Below are 20,275 nucleotides of genomic sequence, written 5' to 3' on the forward strand. Positions count from 1 at the left end.
ATTTATTCTGCAAGTTATAATAGTGTGTGCCACATTCTTATTGGGTAAAAGCATGTGACAGAGACAAAATGATTCTTGGTGATTGTGGCAAAGTGGTTAACAGTGTGCAGGTGCAGGTGATCAATAAACAGACAGACAATTATAATCCAGGTGCAATGTTGTTTAATGGTTGTATTGCTTATCTGTAATCCACGGGTTGGCCCCAAAATAATAACAGTCCCATTTTAATTCACCCACACGTAACACATACACAAACACCCATCCACAGTGCGTGTTCTAATGCTCGTGGTGAAAATACAGTACTTTAGTGCAAACAAAGTGCAGTGTTGTCCAGGTCTGTGCTGGCCTTTAGCGACAGCTCCTGGATCATGTTTAGCCGTCTAAATAATCACAAACAGTATTATTTTGGAACGACAATAAACAAAACAAAACACTCACGATTTTCTCCACACCAAACACAGGTCCTTCCAGGTTGTTCTCTAACCAAAACAAAGGAACAGATTGTGTCGCTCCGTCCCCTACTTTACCGTCACTCATGACCCCTTGGTAAACGATTGCAGCCACTCCTCCAATCCGCGGCTGCCACATCATTTCCCTTCCAGGTCAATGAGTTAATGTACTGAAGCTCCGCCCCTTTTCTAAATAACCGACTTCCTTTTAACCCTAGGAACGGTGTCAGGCCAAGCAGTCCAGGGTACTCTGTTCCTGTTACTTAGTGCCCTCACAGGTCAGGAGGGAGATTTACCACCAAGAATCATTGTCTTTCTGTCACAGTGATACATCTCCCTCCCGACCTGTGAGGGTGCTGTGTAAAGGGAACAGAGTGCCCTGGACTGGATGGCCAGACAATTAATTGCCAGGGTTAGGCGGAAGTTGGTCATCTAGAAAGGGGGCGGAGCTATGGTACACTAAATCATCGACCCAGAAGGGAAATGATATGGCAGCCGCAGATTGGAGGAGCTGTTGCAATCGTTAACCAAGGGGTCATGATTGGCGGTACAAAAGGAGACGGAGCGAAGTGATCTGTTCCTTTTGTATGGTTAATGGTGAACCAGAAGGAGAACGGGAGAATTGTTATTGTGAGTGTTTGTTTTGCTTTGGTTCTGTCTTGTCTAAAAAATACACTGTTTGTTATTATTATACAGCTGAACGATCCAGAGCTGGATCTAAGAACAGGTAATTGACTATTAAACATTAAAGATAAGGATTCATATAAAGAGTACTCGTCAACTCTCTTGTTTACAATTGTAATTTGCACAAAAAATAGTAGCGAGTCTAGCCCCCAACGCTACTATTGCGTTCTGAAAAAAAGTATAATTCGAAGGAGAAGCCTTAATCAGAGAAATATTATCATCAACAGTAAGTTCAATAAATAAAATAAAGTTTATGATCTCAAAAAAAATCATGAATTAAGGAAGCTTCATTTGATAGAGACCTGTGGCAGGACAGGAGAGCCCTGTCTGTAATCATTGGGGCAGGGCAAAGGCCTGCTGGTAAATATATTGTGGAAATGTATTATGGTTTAAAAGTAATGGTTTATTGTTATTATTGTTGTAGAAGTATGATTTAAATGTATTGGTTTGTGTTCATTTAAAATACAATGTTTTGTTTGTTATTGTTTGGCAGCGTGGATGGGGTTAAAGCCCCATTTCTCTAAACTCGTGCGGAATGCGGTCCTCTCCAGATTGATTAATTTATTACTAATCTGCAGATGGCCACCTGTATAAAAACCCACAGCTTTGGCTGAATATGGAGGTGTTCAGAGTGGAGAACATGAGTGAGGGAGACAGGAGGTAAAGATTTAAATTAACAAAAACAATAGCTACTCGTGCTGGAAGGACCAGCACGATAATTGTTTTGGTGCCAGTGTTTTTGTGTGTTCCAGATTTGTTTTTGTTCAAACTTTTATTTTGCTATGTGAGCTGTAGTTTTTTGTGTGCCTTTTTTAAAATTTAATTTTGTATAATAATAATAAATAATAAATAATAAATAATAAATACACACACCAGCACTTCAATTCACAGTACCTGTGTTTGTGTGTCAACTTCCTGGTCTGGGGACATCGCCACTCAGCCGGGTCCTGCCACAAGACCTAATATTGAATAAAGCTAGGCGTAAGTTAACACAATCATCTGAAAAAGGCTGGCCATCTTTTGAAAATAATCCTGGTTTTCCCAAAAAACACTCCCAGTTTTTTTATGAAGTCAAGACCTTCTTGCTCCCACCAGCCAGCTAACCACTTGTTTATCATTCTTATTCTGCTAAAGTTTTTCATTTTCTTGGTCTCAAATGTGCAGTTTTGAAAAAAACACATGTTTTCACAAACATGTATTTTTGATTTAATTCATGAAATCTGGTTGTACAGGAGGTTATAGGCATCTATTTTTGCAAGCCATACTTTTAGACTGTCTTGTACTTCCTGGGTCATTAGAGTGAAGTTGTCCCAACCCCTTCAGGGCCTTTTTGTCTGGCAGTAACCAACCAGTTGCTTCTCATTATGACTGACAGGCAGACAGTGTTTTGGTATATATTCAAACCTCAATGATCAGATGTTAATCAACTGAAAACATAATTTGAAAGATTTCACTGTTTTTCAGATTCGTAGCCCCTTTTAACAGACCCAGACACATAAACCAAAGTTTTAAATAGCACTTTTGTGCCATTTTATTGTTACAGAAATAAAAGATAACTCAAAACAAAACAAAAACCTAACTCACACATGGAGTACGAACTAAACTTTTCTTCACTTTTCTAATTAAGCCGTTTACTGATTAAACAAAACATTTTTAAAACACACTAACACACTCAAACCTCTCTCTCTCTCTCTCTCTCTCTCTCTCTCTCTCTCTCTCTCTCTCTCTCTCTCCTTTTTTTTTATGCCAGCTCTTTTCCCACAGACTGGAGACTGCCCTAAACAAACATTTTTTCCTGTTTAAATACCTACCAGGCAGATGACACTAATAAAACAATTAAACAGGTAATCAAATTAAATTAACTAAACTAATTACATTTGCATCAGATCGTTCTAATTATTTGGAGGCCCATAACTAACAACAACTATTAACATTATTTCTTTTTTTCAATATGATAAAGCTTTAAAAACATTTCTTACCTCTCATTTGCCTGAAAACAATTTCACAAAGTCCTTAATGTTTGCTGTTGATGATTTTGTTTTCTAGGCTCAGGCAATACCCATTTATTTTGCAACAACACCAAGTGGTAAGAACATAAGAACATAAAAAAGTTTACAAACGAGAGGAGGCCATTCAGCCCATCTTGCTCGTTTGGTTGTTAGTAGCTTATTGATCCCAGAATCTCATCGAGCAGCTTCTTGAAGGATCCCAGGGTGTCAGCTTCAACAACATTACTGGGGAGTTGGTTCCAGACCCTCACAATTCTCTGTGTAAAAAAGTGCCTCCTAATTTCTGTTTTGAATGCCCCTTTATCTAATCTCCATTTGTGACCCCTGGTCCTTGTTTCTTTTTTCAGGTCAAAGTAGTCCCCTGGGTTGACATTTCTATACCTTTTAGGATTTTGAATGTTTGAATCAGATCGCCGCGTAGTCTTCTTTGTTCAAGACTGAATAGATTCAATTATTTTAGCCTGTCTGCATACGACATGCCTTTTAAACCCGGGATAATTCTGGTTGCTCTTCTTTGCACTCTTTCTAGAGCAGCAATATCCTTTTTGTAACGAGGTGACCAGAACTGAACACAATATTCTAGGTGAGGTCTTACTAATGCACTGTAGAGTTTTAACATTACTTCCCTTGATTTAAATTCAACACTTCTCACAATATATCCAAGCATCTTGTTAGCCTTTTATATAGCTTCCCCACATTGTCTAGATGAAGACATTTCTGAGTCAACATAAACTCCTAGGTCTTTTTCATAGTTCCCTTCTTCAATTTCACTATCTCCCATATGATATTTATATGCACATTTTTATTGCCCGCATGCAATACTTTAAACTTTTCTCTATTATGGTATTTGAATATGAAGTAAGATTTGTTTACCAAAATCCTGAAGCCCTCAAAACGAGTGCACCTTATGCAGTCAGACACAGTATGATTTGAATTCTGTGTCTAAAATAATTTGCTGTCTACCTGGTACCTCCATGTTTTGGAAAGATATTTTGAGCTTTTGTTACAGATTATGTGTGTGTTGTTTGTCTGTTGGTTTGCAGGAGATTTTATGTTTCCTTTTTAATTAAACGCAATAGAGTAGTTTGAGTTTTTGTTTTGTGCCACTCACACTAAAAATGTGTCTTTACAAAACTTTTGGCATTTAAAACATCAAGATGAGCCAAAAGGCATTGGAGATTTCCAGTGAATATTTCAGGCTAATGGATATCACAGCGCAATGATGTATTCTGTTTGCAATGTTAAAAAATCATCCTAAAGCAAAAATGAAACATAAATATGGATAAGAAAAACTAGTATTTTACAATTTCACAATGTCAAAATGTACGTGGTTTCAAATGTCGTTTTAAATGTCATTTAATTTACAATGTTAAGGTGTTCAGAGTGGTTATGTTGCTACAATAACACATTTTTATCTTACTTCTCTAAACCTGGCTTTGAACTTGTCTGGAGAATCATAAGTGCCATAACTAAACAACCTTTCTTATTCCATTCAAACTTTGTCTCACCTTTGAAAATAAATGTAGTATAGGAGTGGGGTTGGCAGTGTTGGAGTATCACATTGTCACATGATCAGTACCAGGACCTAGTGTTCTCTAGGATTCTTGCTCATTATCTATGGTTGACCATAAATGTACCTTTTCATCATAGAAACACACTTCTCATTTCCTAACCTAAATGTGTTGTTTTGCTTTCTGATCAATGAATTGTATTTTGCCTGTTGGGCAAAAATGCCTGTTATGGAAATGGCCCATTATGAAAATGTGTGGTGAGTTTTATAGGTTACGGTACACTTAACTCACACACTCAAAAATAGCACATTCTGCAAATGTTTTTGTCGTGAAGCTTCAATAGGTAATTTTAAAAAAATAGTGAGGAAAATACAGAAATTATGAATTTATTTATGAAATATAGGTGAAGATATTACTGCGTATTACCTTTCAGTTCAGGTGGTGAATGCCAGATGTAGTAGCCACTAGAGGCTGTGAAACAAACAGTGTTGAAATAGTACAGTAATCCATAGTTTATCCAACTGTGGTGAGACCAGAGCAGTGGTGTAGTGGTAAATAAAAAAGTATGTAAACTCCCCTGTTGGTGGAGTTCAACAGATAGATTAAACAGATAAACATGAACAGATACATTGTTATTGGCCCTCAGCCGACCAGAGCCCCCCATATAGTTATTTCGCCTCTCAGGTGCTGAACAGTCACAGGCCCGACAATGCGCTTCACGTGCATAGTTCTGTGAGCGTCCTTTTGCGGGCTAGGATGAAGGCTTCTAGCACCACCCTGCAGGTCCAGTGTGCCTAGCAACAGAACATAAGCAACCAATCACAGAACACTCTCACACACACACACACACAAATAGAACAGGTAGTCCAGTGGCCACACCCCACTACTCTCGCCACAGTTCTGTCTGAGACCTGTCAGCTGTCAGTCTTGTTGGCAGCAACAGAACACAAATGCTCAAAGTTAAAATATCTTGTCTTTAACCCAGGATTTGCATATCACAGGAGAGTAGAAATGAGTAAACTCTGTATCCCTTATATGAGAAGTTGGTAAACGCTATAGTGCCCAAATTAAAAGTGGGTAAATGCCGTTTACCTGCGTATACCCTCGACTACACCACTGGACCAGAGTAAGGGTGGATATGTAAAAAGGTGGATAAATGAATCTTGTTTTAAATACCATTATACACAGCTGTAACACTTACTATATTCACACAATTATTGTTTTGAGATTCAGATTTTATTAGGGAACTCTCCTAAATGACTAGTTTAGAAAGATACCGGGTATTAATGCTTGTGACAGAGTAGCCGTCTGCCGTGTGGGTGCGTGCATTAGCTGCTGAGTGACAGGCAGGAGATCGAGAAGGAGGTTGAAGCTGATACGCCCCACAGATGAACAGGATTTATTTACATATCAACACACTGAACAGCTCACTTGACACTGCCAGCAATGGTTGCGCACAGAGCACATACAACACAGTTAAAACTTTGGTAGGATCTACAATCTCTGGAGTAATCTTCTCTGTTCATGGTGGATAAATGGTTAGGGCGGATACGTGACGGATTACTGTAACAGTTTAATAGTGACTGCATCAGGTTTATTATGGTAAGGTTAGGGGTAGGGGTTAGATTTATCTACAGTTTATGAAACAAACAGTGTTGAAATAATAGTAACAGTTTAAAAGTGACATTAGATTCAGGGTTAGGTTAGTGTAACATGACGTTTACTTCAATTAGTTCTGTTGACCAAGGAATAATAAGGTTTTAAAAGAAGCTGTGCGAGCGCAATGAGAGCCGTAGTTGTATGTTTGGTACATCTGTATTTTGTTTTACTATATCTTTGTAAATAAGTTTAGAATTTGTTTATTTTCTGCTTTTATATATATATATATATATGTATATATATATATATATAATAAAGGTCAAGGATGAGAAATTTGGTAGAATTTGTGTTTTTGAGTGTGTAAGTTAAGTGTACCGTACCCGTTTTCTACATCAGACCGACTGCTCAGGGAGGTATTTTAGACACAGTGAATCAGTGAAGTGTCAGACAATTGCAGAGCTTTACCGCGGAAAATGTTATGTTTCTATAGTAACATTTGTTAAACACCACAATGAAAACCTACTTGTTTTAAGCCTTTAATTATATCACACCTTAATTGTTCGCCATGCTGTTTAGCTGTGTCCTCCCTAATACTGTACAACAAGTTACATACCCAGAAATTGCATGGGTGTGTCCAAATGTAGTAACATAGAAATTGACTTGAAATATGTTATACAAATAAAAAAAAACACTGCATTCTTCTGTTCTAGTGCCTGCCATAGACATATGAAGCCCACGTTTGACCAGCCAAAGTGTTTGGTAATACACAGTGTATTTATTGCAAGCGGTACTGAAAGGAATCTTTAGTATCTGTTCATTAGATTGTGATGGTACTGGCTCTTACATTTTAGAGACTTTGGATAATATAGCCTGGCTTATATAAGGTCTGCTGCTGTCAATATTTTTTTTATGGAAATAAGGTACTGAGCTTTTTAAAAAGTAACCTTTTTCTCCATAAAAACTGACCACCGATTTTTAATGCAGAGTTTGTAAATGATTATTTTGTTTATAAAAGTTAACTCACTGTGCAACGTTCTAAGATATAGTATCACCCCAGAAATGAACCACCTTCTTTAAGCCAGTCAAATTATATGACTAGTGACCTTTCAACTCTGCCAGCCCCACCCTTTCTCTGTCTTTACAAATGTAAGGTGGGTGTGAGTGGCAGAGTTAAATGTCTAATTTTTAAATGGTATGTAGTACAATTTACCTAAATTGTGAAATAATGTGTTGTAACACATACTTTGCCATTTGGGAAGGCAAATTAGTAAAACAAAGTCTACTCTTATAAAAAAAATGCTGAATTCTACAGTGAGTACTACAACCAAAAATGGAAACGAAACCACCCGAAGTACATGCGTATAATCTGAAGTACTTACTGCCAGGGCAGTTACTTATGTCTCCAGAATTTACTTTGGTATATGTAATTTAATGCAGAATTTTTAAAAAAAAATAATAATTATAGCACATTATATTATTGCCTGTAGAATCCTGCATTAAAGAGTAAGCAGCGAGTTCCGAAAAATATAATGGTATATGTCCCCATGTGTTGCTACAACTGTTTAAGTAACGTACCTGTAATTTTTCTTTTCATTGTTAATGTCCTGACAACTTTTTACACTTATAACTTTAAAGTCTGTTTGAAAGTTATTTTAAAAATGTCCACTCTAGTACCCTGGGGTTTGAGATCCGTTCTCTAAATCACAACAAACAAACAAAAATAACATAACAACAAGTGCTCTGGTTTTTCTGTTCCGTACCACATCACAGATCGTTATTGCTGTGTTACCTGTTTGACAATGTGGGCAATAATCCTGACGCTATCAGTGCACTAGAGCAGACATTTTGAAAAGAGCTTTGAAACAGACTTTAAAGTTAGAAGAGTAAAAAGTTGTCAGGATGTCAACAAAGAAAAGAAAAAATTACAAGAACGTTATTTAAACAGTTGTAGCAACTCATGGGGACGTGTAACACTAAATATAGTAAATGCTTTTGAATACTATAACGTTGTCTATGTTTGACCACCTTTGTATCAGCTCTTACCCCCTAGACAATCCCTCGACCGTTTTTCAACATTGCATCTATTGTCTTTTTCTTAATTCATGTAATTTAACATCACCATATTAAAATATTGATTGTGCTATTATTATTTTGACCTCTCACTGACTTTTGTTTGTGATGAAAAAAATCATATACCCCTCCTAAAAATGCTGCAATTTACTGCAATAGTCTACAGACAGTTCAGAACTACAATTTACAGCAGTAATTTGTTGTAAAATGTAGTACATTGTATACAGTTATTTGCTGTACATACTGTATGATTGACAAAATGGTTTTCTTCAAGTAAACGGGCATTAGTATCAAGTTCCAAATCACAAGCTTACAGTTTTCTATTCTAGTCCGACAGAATTAGTTTTACATGTTTGTAAGAGCATCGAGTCTTTCAGAGTTGTTAAGGCCATTGCACACTACATGCATCCGATTTTAACGTGCGTCAAGAAAACAACAACAACAAAAAATAAATCACGTGCATTCCTTATTGCACCTTGAACACCGAGGCCAAGTCTCAAGAGAGAAAAAAAGCGTCACTGCCTTTCAAAACACCCCCAATCCATTTCAGTGGGAGGGGAGTGGGGGTGTTTAAACAAATTCCATATTTTTTTCTAATGACGTGCATATACACTGACACCAGTCACACACCAAAACCACTCATACAACCATTTTTAACTGTTGAAGTCACTCAACTGTTGCAGTTCCCTGAACAAAATGGAAAAACGAGTTGTGTGTGTCGCCAAACAAAAATTACTTTATGATAAATCCATTAAAGATTACAAAGACTGGAAAAAATAAAAGAAAACATATGGAAAGACATTGCCGTGGACTTGGGCGTGAATGATATGTAGTAACATGTACGAACTGCTAGTACACATAAACACGTGGATTTTGTGCAGTATAGGTTATAACAAGTATGTACTTTTTTATTTCAATTGTAGTCGAGGAAGTAAAGAAACAATGTCCTAACCTGCGAGACACATCACAGAAAGAAGCGTGACGGCAAGAGCGGTCAGGGCTTAACAGTGAGAAAGAGGGGCATGAGTAATGGCATTTCTGGCTCAATACACAGAGAGTAGGTCATTATGGTATTTTCAGCAGCTCATTGCTAACTTCCCAACTTTTAGATATATTTATTACAGGAGCGAGTGTTTGAAATAAAATATTGGTGCTGTGACAATTGTATGCTGTTGTATAATATCATTTTTTATATATATATTATGTATGCGTAACATTGTAGATCTAAGAAACGTAATAACTAGCAAACGTTTTAACTTCCATCTTAGTGCACAAAGAATAAAGTGGTTTACAGTCAGCGTTTGCTGATCATTAAGTTTATACTACATTTAACATTTTTTTTCTGTCCAAAGTTATGTAAGAATTAAGAGAATTGTATTTATTTTGTATTAAAATGCTGACACTAGGTATATTTACTACAAATCCTCCACTGCACAACTGCGCTCTGAAAAAACGATAATAACGCATCCAGTGTGCAATGGATAGACTCACGACTTTTTCGGATGACGGATGATAATTATAATAGGGCGTAGCCCACCTTGCTCATTCCCGCCTCCTCATTTTTAGGGGCCTATCCTGGTGTCGATAACAGAAGGCTTTATTATAATTAGATTGTCAGAAAGCTTGCTCATTGTGACAAGTACCACAGCGCTATGTGCTGTACCCAAAAAGGGTGTGTAGGTAGGGTAGTGTTGACGGTAAGCAGTTGCAGATTCCTTTTGGCCAGTAAAAAAGTACAGAAGAAAGTCTGAGGCGGACCGACTAAGGATTATTTTACTTCAACCTGTTTATTTTATTGTATTATTCGTACTGAAGTGGAGTATTTATATCCATATTATTTCCACTTACTTTTGCAGATGTTAGGCCGCTAACGTTCAAAATGCAGGATGGCAGAATCCAACATTCCATTCAGAACGACAGGTTCTAAATTATTACATCCAGTCAGTGAGCTACTGGGAGTTCCATTGGACCAGGTAGGAACTGCACCGCGTACAGTAATTACACGTGTAGACTACATGGGAGCGGCGAGAAGAACTGACAAACCTGATAAACAATTCAAATGTATGATAGTGTTTTTTTTTTTTAAATTAGGTTTTTATGATGCAACTGTTGAGGTAGACTAGGCTAATTCAACAGGCGCGAATCTATAGGGGTATTTTTTTCAACTGTAGAGATTTGTTCGGGAGCTATCTGTTTTTTTGTTTCAAATACAATACTGGCATCACATTGAAGTAGTTTCTTTAGAAATGCTGAGCTTTGGGTTTGCAGTACATGTGATACTGTTTTTTTTGTTTGTTTGTTTTGCTTTGTTTTTAGCAGTGTGTTATCAATAAATAGTACTACTAACACCATTTTGTTTGATCAAAATGGTTAGATAAATTCAAAATAATACTGCATTTTCTACCTTGAAATCAGGTACGATATAGCTCAGCGTTTCATTTATTTATTTTTAAATTAATTACATATTCACACACTTTATAGATTGGAAGGTTATATAAGAAATAATATAACGCACTTTATTCAATATTTATGTTACTGTAAAAATATTGGCAAGCGTAAACACCCCAGTCCAGCTAAATCCTCCTGGAACCATCGTCAGAGGCAACAGCTTAAAAAAGGTACCTACAATATTAAACAAACTGTTTTTATAACTTATTAATGCATTTCCTTATTTTATTTACATGTATGGCTTTATATTGAAGTTTTAACATGTTCAATGAGTTTAAGAATTTAATGTTAAAATATAAGTAACGTAATTTGTAGTCAGTGTGATACCTCGATAAAAGAAATGCGTTGAGCTGATAAACAACCTTGTAGAACACACGTGGTTGTACAGTAGTTCAAAGTAACATTGAAGTTAAAATGGAAGGCTCTGTTTTAATGCCTATACCCCTTTACCATAAAGATTGTACAGTATTTATCGAGATTACACATGACTTCAAGGTTGCATTTTACCCCCCTGAAAATACATTTTACTCTCTCAGTGTTAAAATTAGAGGGTAAGTTACTTAGGTAAATCCTACGATTATTTCTTCATAATTCCAGACATTTACCAGTAAGCTTCAGTAAATTATAAGATTAACCAGTGTAGTGTTAGAAAGTGGTACATTGTCAGAATGTGGTATCCATACCAACACCTGGCACATATAGTGTTAGAAAGTACGCTGTCAGATATTGGTACATGTGCAATCAATTGCGATCTTATGGATGTTTTGCTATTGTTAAAAAGAGGTACAATTACTGCTAATTATACTTTTTATTTTTGCAAACTTAAACAGGGAACAGACAACCAATTTCTCTTAAAAAACAAGACCACCGGGCTCCCGAGTGGCGCATCCAGTAAAGGCGCTCCTCGCAGGATGTGCCCTATAGCCTGGAGATCGCAGGTTCGAATCCAGGCTATGTCACAGCTGACCGTGACCGAGAGTTCCTCGGGGGCGGCGCACAATTGGCTGAGCGCTGCCCGGGTAGGGAGGGCTTAGGTCGGCAAGGGAATCCACGGCTCACCGCGCATCAGCGACCCCTGTGGCCGATAGGGCGCCTGTGGCTCTGCAGCGGAGCCGCCAGATCTGTGTTGTCCTCCGGCACTATAGGTCTGGTGGCGTTGCTGTGGATCTGCAGTGCGAAAAAATGACGGCTTGGAAGGAGGACGTTTCGGAGGACGCGTGTTCCAGCCTCCGTTTCCCGAGTCGGCGGGGGGGTTGCGAGCGGTGAGCCGGGGATACAGATAATAATTGGGCATGCTAAATTGGGGTGAAAACCCGGGTAAAAATTAAAAAAAAAAAAAAAAAAAAAACAAGACCAAATGAAAAGTCACCGCAAGGTTGCACAAGTAAAAATATTTACAAGACCCAAAGTATTGCATATGATAAATATTCACATACTGTTTTCTTAATGGTGGAAAGATATGATAAGTTTAAAATGATGTAAAAGATCGAAAACAGCATAACTCTAAGGCAGATTGCTCGGTGACTTGTGTCTGATTCAGGTACTTTTCAAGAGCTCAAACAATTTCCAACTCTGTGTAGCAAGAGAAACATTTTACATTTTGCTTTTTGTTTACATGCCATTTTGTAGCGGTGAGGTGCACTCGTGGAAATCAGAATACAAAACAATTCAATGACATGACGGCGGTTCTGGAAAGATTTAATAAACCAATCAGCGTCCCGCAAGACACTCTCACGATGTCTCTTTTTTATAGAACAATACTGTATCCAATGTGAACGAATCACTGCCGGTGCCAAGAAGGTGTTCTTTTAAGCAAAGTTACTGTTCCTTTAGTCGGAGTGTTCCCATAGGCGAAGTGTTCTCTTAAGATGTGTTTCTATACTCAGAGACTACTGTATCCTGTATTAGTGTAGCTCCTATGCCATATTTACAATGTATAAACAATTATAATTGGAACCAATCAATATTCACGTTATTGGTTTAATATGTTGTTGTTTTTTTAAACTATACAAGATACATTTATACAAAAACAGCAAAAATTTAAACTAAATTATGTATGAAATTATTTAATTTATATTCAAACACGTTACATATAAAATTCACCCACACTATTATTCAACAGATAAGATTATTAAATCACAGTCATTAAATACAGTCTTACTACTGCTGTTTCTTTAGTGCTATTCAGACGGACCATCCTTTATTTTCACTTTTAGGTGAATTTCCTCGCTTGTCAGCTTTGTGCTCTTCTAGCTGCTTTTTGGTTTCGCCTATACCTCAGTCCAAATAAAGCCAGCACAACCATCCGTCATGCTGTCCCCACTCTCCTTGGAGCGTACTTTGCCATATTCTGCTTTGGTTGGTAAGTACAGTGCATTGGTACTTTTTCTTGTTTGGTACCCATTTAAATACTTTAGTTATCACGTTAATATCACAATTCCATACTGTATATTCTTTTTTGTTAAAGTGGAGAAAACTATGTACTTAAAGTTCGAGGAAAGTACTGATAACTTAATTTTTTTCTAAACTTGGCTCGGACAAATCAACCACACAATTGAGCACTATTGTTAGTCACTGCTTAAGAGAGGCCTTTGAGTCTGTTTTTTTTGCAAATGGTTTTGAAGGGAAAGCCGTAAAAACTGTAAGCTGCAGTCATGTGCACGAGGGAATAAATCTGCAGTATTATTATTATTATTATTTATTTCATAGCAGACGCCCTTATCCAGGGCGACTTACAATCGTAAGCAAATACATTTCAAGTGTTATAATACAAGTAATACAATAAGAGCAAGAAATACAATAACTTTTGTTCAAGTGTAACAAACCACAATTCAATAATACAGCAGATAATAGTGATAGTTACATCAGGATATGATTAAATAGTGATAGTTACATCAGGATATGATTAAATACAAAATACTACAGGTTAAACACTTGGCAGATTACAGTATTCTGAAGTACAGGATTAAATGCAGTAAAATAGGGGGCAGATAAGAGCAAAATAAAGCACATTTAAATGAAGGGTGATAGTGTCCCAGGATACAAACAGAGGAGTTCTACAGGTGCTGTTTGAAGAGGTGAGTCTTAAGGAGGCACCGGAATGTGGTCAGGGACTGGGCAGTCCTGACATCTGTAGGAAGGTCATTCCACCACTGCGGAGCAAGGGTGGAGAAGGAGCGGGCTCTGGAGGCAGGGGAGCGTAGCGGAGGTAGAGCCAGTCTTCTAGTGCAGGCGGAGCGGAGAGGTCGAGTGGGGGTGTAGGGAGAGATGAGGGTCTGGAGGTAGCTGGGTAGCAGTAGTGGGTTGGTATTTTTACTCTCAAAGACTAGCAACAACCCTTGTGAAATAAGGAAAACATGGTCTTGTGGCTCCAAAATTAACTGACATTATAAAATGCATACTGTATAAAGTTAAATTAGAAACTGAATACCCCCATCCCCCAATGATTTGATGCATTTTAGAAAAAACACGTAGTTGTCGATCAGTTCAGTTGCAAAATGAACAGGGTCCTTTCCAGTAACCTCACATACAGTATAACTAGATTGTATAATCTGTATTCATTACATGTTAGATTTTCAAATGCTGTGTGTTAAAAGAAATAGACATACTGGGGGGTTATAAACCCACTTTAGCAGTGTGGAATATTCTGTGGGTATTTATAATTAGAGTAATCTTGGTTGAAAGATAATGTTTAACAGAGCAATATGTTCAATGTATTTTTTATGTACTTTCATGAATTGTAATGAAATATGTAAAACCTCACATTATTTAACCTTTTTCCTCTCCAGGTATTCTTTACATATTTTCACAATGGTGTCCATTTGCTACTGCATCATGCTTAAAGCAAGCATTGAAAACCTACACAGGTAACTAACAGATTTTCTTGACAGTAAACCGAAAGAAGCTCAGGGTTCAATGGCTGAATTTAGAATGCCTTAATTTAATATTGGCATGGAGTTGAATTTTTAACTAGAGCAGGTCTTGTATCTCACCTCATTAGGAAGAAGAGGTAATAAAGTGAGACCTCATCTCAACTTTTTAACTTGACTGGTGAATTCTTTTTAGGTCTGCAATCCCATTCACATTTGTGGTTTAAGGCGTCTTTGCACATTCATATATGTGACTGAAAAGCAGGCCTATAATGTGGCGAATTGCTTTTTCAATTTTATGGTATATATTAAAATATATATATATATTATTGACTATTTTGACTGTTATGGTGTGTAACGGGGTGATTGTCCGAGCTTACCCCGACCCACATTCACATTATTCTCTCAAGAACACGGAGGTACGGGGGGCTCCTGAGTGGCGCATCCAGTAAAGGCGCTCCTCGTGGAGTGCAGGATGCACCCTATAGCCTGGAGATCGCGGGAGTTCCCAGGGGGCAGCGCAAAATTGGCAGAGTGCCGCCCGGGTAGGGAGGGCTTAGGTTGGCAGGGAATTCCACACGTTTCAGAGGACGCATGTGTCAGCCGCCATTCCCCGAGTCACTGGGGGGTTGCAGTGGTGAACTGGGATTAATTAAAAAAGATACAATTAGCGTTTCCAAATTGGGGAGAAAACTGGGGTAAAATCATTGGCGACAACTAAATAAAAAAAAAACTAAAAAAAACTAAAAAAAACAGATATTTAGAAAGCAGGAAACTGCGACTTGCTAGTGTTCACAGGTATACATATTTATTTTCGTAACGGATACTTCACTCAGTGCAAATGACTAACAGGTTGTACATGCAAGGACTGACATTCAACAGCAATGCTCAGGACTGACCACCTAATACTACCACTCCCTCCTAAAGAAAGACACGGTATTAAATTAATGAATCATTCAATAACCGGTTACACCTGGAATCATTTCATACAAAAATAAACTATTATTTAACATTCATTGCATTTACAATAAAGAGTCATATAATTTTACTTGACACATGTTTATTCTCAGTTATACGTATGTGTTTAACCTGCATAAATACCGTCTTTGTTTACAAACACGATCGTTAAACTATTCTATTGTTTACTCGTTATTATTATCATTGTCATTATTATTCTCTAGTCCCTAATCATTAAGTAGACTGAACATCAGCATTACCCCTTCTCTTGGAAGATTGCCGAACATATGGCTATAGAATAACATTAACAATAATAATCTTACCAGTGCCATTAATCACTAAAAATATATATATATATATATATTCATGTTAGTTCAACTCAGTCTTTGTCATCCGGATGGCTATTGTAAAATAGAGCTGCAGCATTCTCCAGCCAGATTGTCTTGAGACGCTGGCATTGTGCACAGAAAAGAATTCCAAGTTTGCTGCTGTTTACGTTTCGTTTCATTCAATTTATGTTTAAAGCTTCCCATTATACAATTGTCTGCCTATGAGTGTAATCTACAGCCTTGCAGCATGAAGTACAAAACAGCACATTACCATCGACGTGATCGTCATCCTTGCCAGACTTGTTGATCCGATCTTTGCACATTCATATATGTGACTGAAAAGCAGGCCTATAATGTGAATTGCTTTTTCAATTTTATGGTATATATTAAAATATATATATATATTATTGACTATTTTGACTGTTATGGTGTGTAACGGGGTGATTGTCCGAGCTTACCCCGACTCACATTCACATTATTCTCTCAAGAACACGGAGGTACGGGGGATTCCTGAGTGGCTGTGGCAAAGTGGTTAGTAAGGGGAACAGGTGTAATGGTGATGCGGTGCAGGAGTGACAGGCAGACAACGATAATCCAGTGGAAAAACTTTATTTTATTTTAATTCCTGGTCTATTGACCATAAATAATAAGCCCCGGCAATACACAACGATGTGTAGAGCGCGGGGATGAAAACACAGGTTTACAGTCCTGGAAAAAGAAAACAAAAACACGTTCACCCGTCTCGGGTGCGTGCAGTCGTGCTGGTGGTGAGTGAATACACTTTTTATTTCCGTGACAGTTCGTGCAGTGGTGATCCGGCTCGTGCTGGCCCAAGGCGACAGCTCCGGATGTGCTTTAGCTGTCTGGTGGTTTCAAAAACACAGACAGTTATTGTACAGTGAGAAACAAACACAAACACACACACACGCAACTCTCTATAGAGTGATACAGTTTTATTACTACCGTCCTTCTCGGTCCTTGGCTTAACCCAAACGAAGGAAAAGAAGCGTTACCCTGGCCCCTATATGTAATCCCGCATGATATCTAGGTAAACGGTTGCAGCTGCCTTATTACTTGCAGCTGCCCCTCGTTTACCTGTCAAATCAATACGGTCTTACAACAGAGTCTCGCTTCCTTCCAGGCTGACCCACTTCCCGGTCCTAGAAACGAACTGTCAGGCCAGCCCTTCCAGATACTTCTCCTCCCGTTCTTTAGCGCCCTCACAGGTCGGGAGGAAGATTTATCACCAGAACTCATTGTATTTCTGTCACAGTGGCGCATCCAGTAAAGGCGCTCCTCGTGGAGTGCAGGATGCACCCTATAGCCTGGAGATCGCGGGAGTTCCCAGGGGGCAGCGCACAATTGGCAGAGTGCCGCTCGGGTAGGGAGGGCTTAGGTTGGCAGGGCATTCCACACGTTTCAGAGGACGCATGTGTCAGCTGCCATTCCCAGAGTCGCTGGGGGGTTGCAGTGGTGAACTGGGATTAATAAAAAAAAATACAATTGGCGTTTCCAAATTGGGGAGAAAACTGGGGTAAAATCATTGGCGACAACTAAATAAAAAAAACTAAAAAAAACAGATATTTAGAAAGCAGGAAACTGCGACTTGCTAGTGTTCACAGGTATAAATATTTATTTTCGTAACGGATACTTCACTCAGTGCAAATGACTAACAGGTTGTACATGCAAGGACTGACATTCAACAGCAATGCTCAGGACTGACCACCTAATACTACCACTCCCTCCTAAAGAAAGACACGGTATTAAATTAATGAATCATTCAATAACCGGTTACACCTGGAATCATTTCATACAAAAATAAACTATTATTTAACATTCATTCCATTTACAATAAACATTCATATTAATTACATGACACATGTTTATTCTCAGTTATACGTATGTGTTTAACCTGCATAAATACCGTCTTTGTTTACAAACACGATCGTTAAACTATTCTATTGTTTACTCGTTATTATTATCATTGTCATTATTATTCTCTAGTCCCTAATCATTAAGTAGACTGAACATCAGCATTACCCCTTCTCTTGGAAGATTGCCGAACATATGGCTATAGAATGACATTAACAATAATAATCTTACCAGTGCCATTAATCACTAAAAATATATATATATATATATATTCATGTTAGTTCAACGTTGGCACTGTGCACAGAAAAGAATTCCAGGTTTGCTGCTGTTTACATTTCGTTTCATTCAATTTATGTTTAAAGCTTCCCATTATACAATTGTCTGCCTATGAGTGTAATCTACAGCCTTGCAGCATGAAGTACAAAACAGCACATTACCATCGACGTGATCGTCATCCTTGCCAGACTTGTTGATCCGATCTTTAGGGGTGATTTTTATTGTTTTCGGCATTTTTGAACAGCTCTGGATACTGACTGAAGTAAACTGAAGCCTTATTCAACACTAAACAGTTTTATTAGACAGGTATGTTTACTTAAATTTAAAGCAAAGTGGCCTGTGTTAATGTTTATATATGGTACTTGTAGTGATTTGGTTATTATCAAACAAACAAAAAAAGCCTTGCATGTTTTTTGCCCCTCCCCAAATGTAAAACCAAAAAATCTCCAACATCATAGAAAATCAGCGTTTTTCCATGTTATCATATTAAAAATGAAATTGGTAATGTGATATGAAAAGGCGGCCTAAGTCTGAGCTGCCCTTTCTTTTTTGGAGCGTTCACATATGAGAAAAGGCCCAGGGCTGCCTCAATAGCAAGTGTGAACACTCTAAACACTAGGGGTCTAAACACTAGGTTATTCCTGTCAATTGTTACCTGGACCACAGCACAGCACAGCAAATAATTGTGATGCTGCCAGTGCAGTGCCGGTTTATTTTGATTCCATGAAGGTTTTTTTTTTTTATCTGGCCAGTAGCTTGGACATTTCTGATATCAGCTTTTAATCTTTAAAAATGCAAAATCGTGTACACAGAGAGGCTTTGTATAATACATGAAAGCACGTTTAATTTCATTTACAATTATATCCACAGACAAACCAGTTATTTAGCCTCATATTAAAAACATGTGGTCATAATCTTACACATTACTTTAAATGTTTGTGAAAAACACTGTTATTCTTTTTGTTTAAGTATTTTAAGTGTTAAGAATATATAGGCTGGGGAATGTGTTTCATGGCTGGTTTACACAGCCACAGGTTTAATTGTTTAATTGTTTAATTGTTTTATTAATTTAATAAGCGACACCTGCTAGTAATTTAGGCAGGTGTATGTAAGCAGGGCAGCACATGGAGAGGCTGTCTGTGTTTATGTTTAGGCTTAGGCTTAGGTTTAGGCTTAGGTTTAGGCTTAGGCTTAGGTTTAGGCTTAGGCTTGTGGAGAGACCTTGAGAGAAGGTTTTGAGAGTAGGTGCAGTGGTTTTATATACTTGTAAAAGTATATGTGTTTGCGACCGGTAAACAGCTTAGCTGTCTGGTTATAGTTAAAAACTTGCAAAGTTTAGTTAGATCTCCTGGAATAGAGTTATGTTTTTGTTTTTGTCTGATTTATTTTGTGTAAATAAATAAATACACAGGCACCGCCCTGTTTTTGCAAGCAGTCTGTGGTCCAGTACTTCATTTTTGACACAAGAAGACAGTGTGAAAGGTCCTGCAAGTGGCAAACGTACCCTGGTTTGTCACGATAAGAGGAAGTGTGCTGTCAGCCGACTGCTTCTTTTCACTCTGCAAGCCCGCCATACAGTGTCGGAGGACAACGCAGCTCTGGGCAGCTTACAGGGAAGCCCGCAGGCGCCCGGCCAGTCTACATGGGTCACTGGTGTGCAATAAGCCGAGGACACCCTGGCCGACCTAAGCCCCCCCCCCTGGACAGAGCTCGGCCAATTGTGCGCCGCCCCCTGGGAGCTCCTGTCCATGGTCGGCAGTGGAATAGCCTGGACTCGAACCGGCAACTTCCAGGCTATAGAGTGCATCCTGCACTCCACATGGAGCGCCTTTACCGGATGCGCCACTCGGGAGCCCCTCAGTTGAAAGTTTTGTTACTTCTAGTTTAAATCATTTTTAACTTTGAATATATTAGATCTTATTCAAAATTCCCACCACTAATATATATATATATATATATATATATATATATATATATATATATATATATATATATATACATACAGTGCCATGAAAAAGTATTTGCCCCCTGTCTGATTTTCTGCATTTTTGCATATATTTGACACAGAATGTTATCAGATCTTCAACCAAAACCTAATATTAGATAAAAGGGACCCTGACTGAACAAATAACAAAAAAAATTGATACATATTTCATTTATTTATTAAAGAAAGTTATGCAACACCCAATGCCCACGTGTGAA

The 20,275-nt window shown here is 38.0% G+C and overlaps 1 protein-coding gene across 3 annotated transcripts in view; it reads left to right on the forward strand.

Moving 5' to 3' along the window:
• The first annotated feature begins 9,937 nt into the window (after window positions 1-9,937).
• The window catches only part of LOC117435724 (lysophospholipid acyltransferase 1-like), a 45,139-nt gene continuing 34,801 nt past the window's right edge, over window positions 9,938-20,275 (forward strand). For 2 of the 3 annotated variants that reach the window (XR_009315341.1, XM_034059098.3), the window contains exons 1-3: window positions 9,985-10,295; window positions 12,987-13,132; window positions 14,559-14,636. Coding sequence is in view for 1 of the 3 variants with exons in the window: in XM_034059098.3 (XP_033914989.3) it covers window positions 10,209-10,295; window positions 12,987-13,132; window positions 14,559-14,636 (311 nt within the window). In the remaining 2 variants the exon portion in view is untranslated. Of the gene's footprint in view, window positions 10,296-12,986; window positions 13,133-14,558; window positions 14,637-20,275 lie in introns of all 3 variants that reach the window. The other variant, XR_009315343.1, reaches the window with a different exon arrangement.

Source organism: Acipenser ruthenus, chromosome 3 (genome assembly GCF_902713425.1).
Source record: "Acipenser ruthenus chromosome 3, fAciRut3.2 maternal haplotype, whole genome shotgun sequence".
In the NCBI taxonomy this organism is placed as follows: Eukaryota; Metazoa; Chordata; class Actinopteri; order Acipenseriformes; family Acipenseridae; genus Acipenser; species Acipenser ruthenus.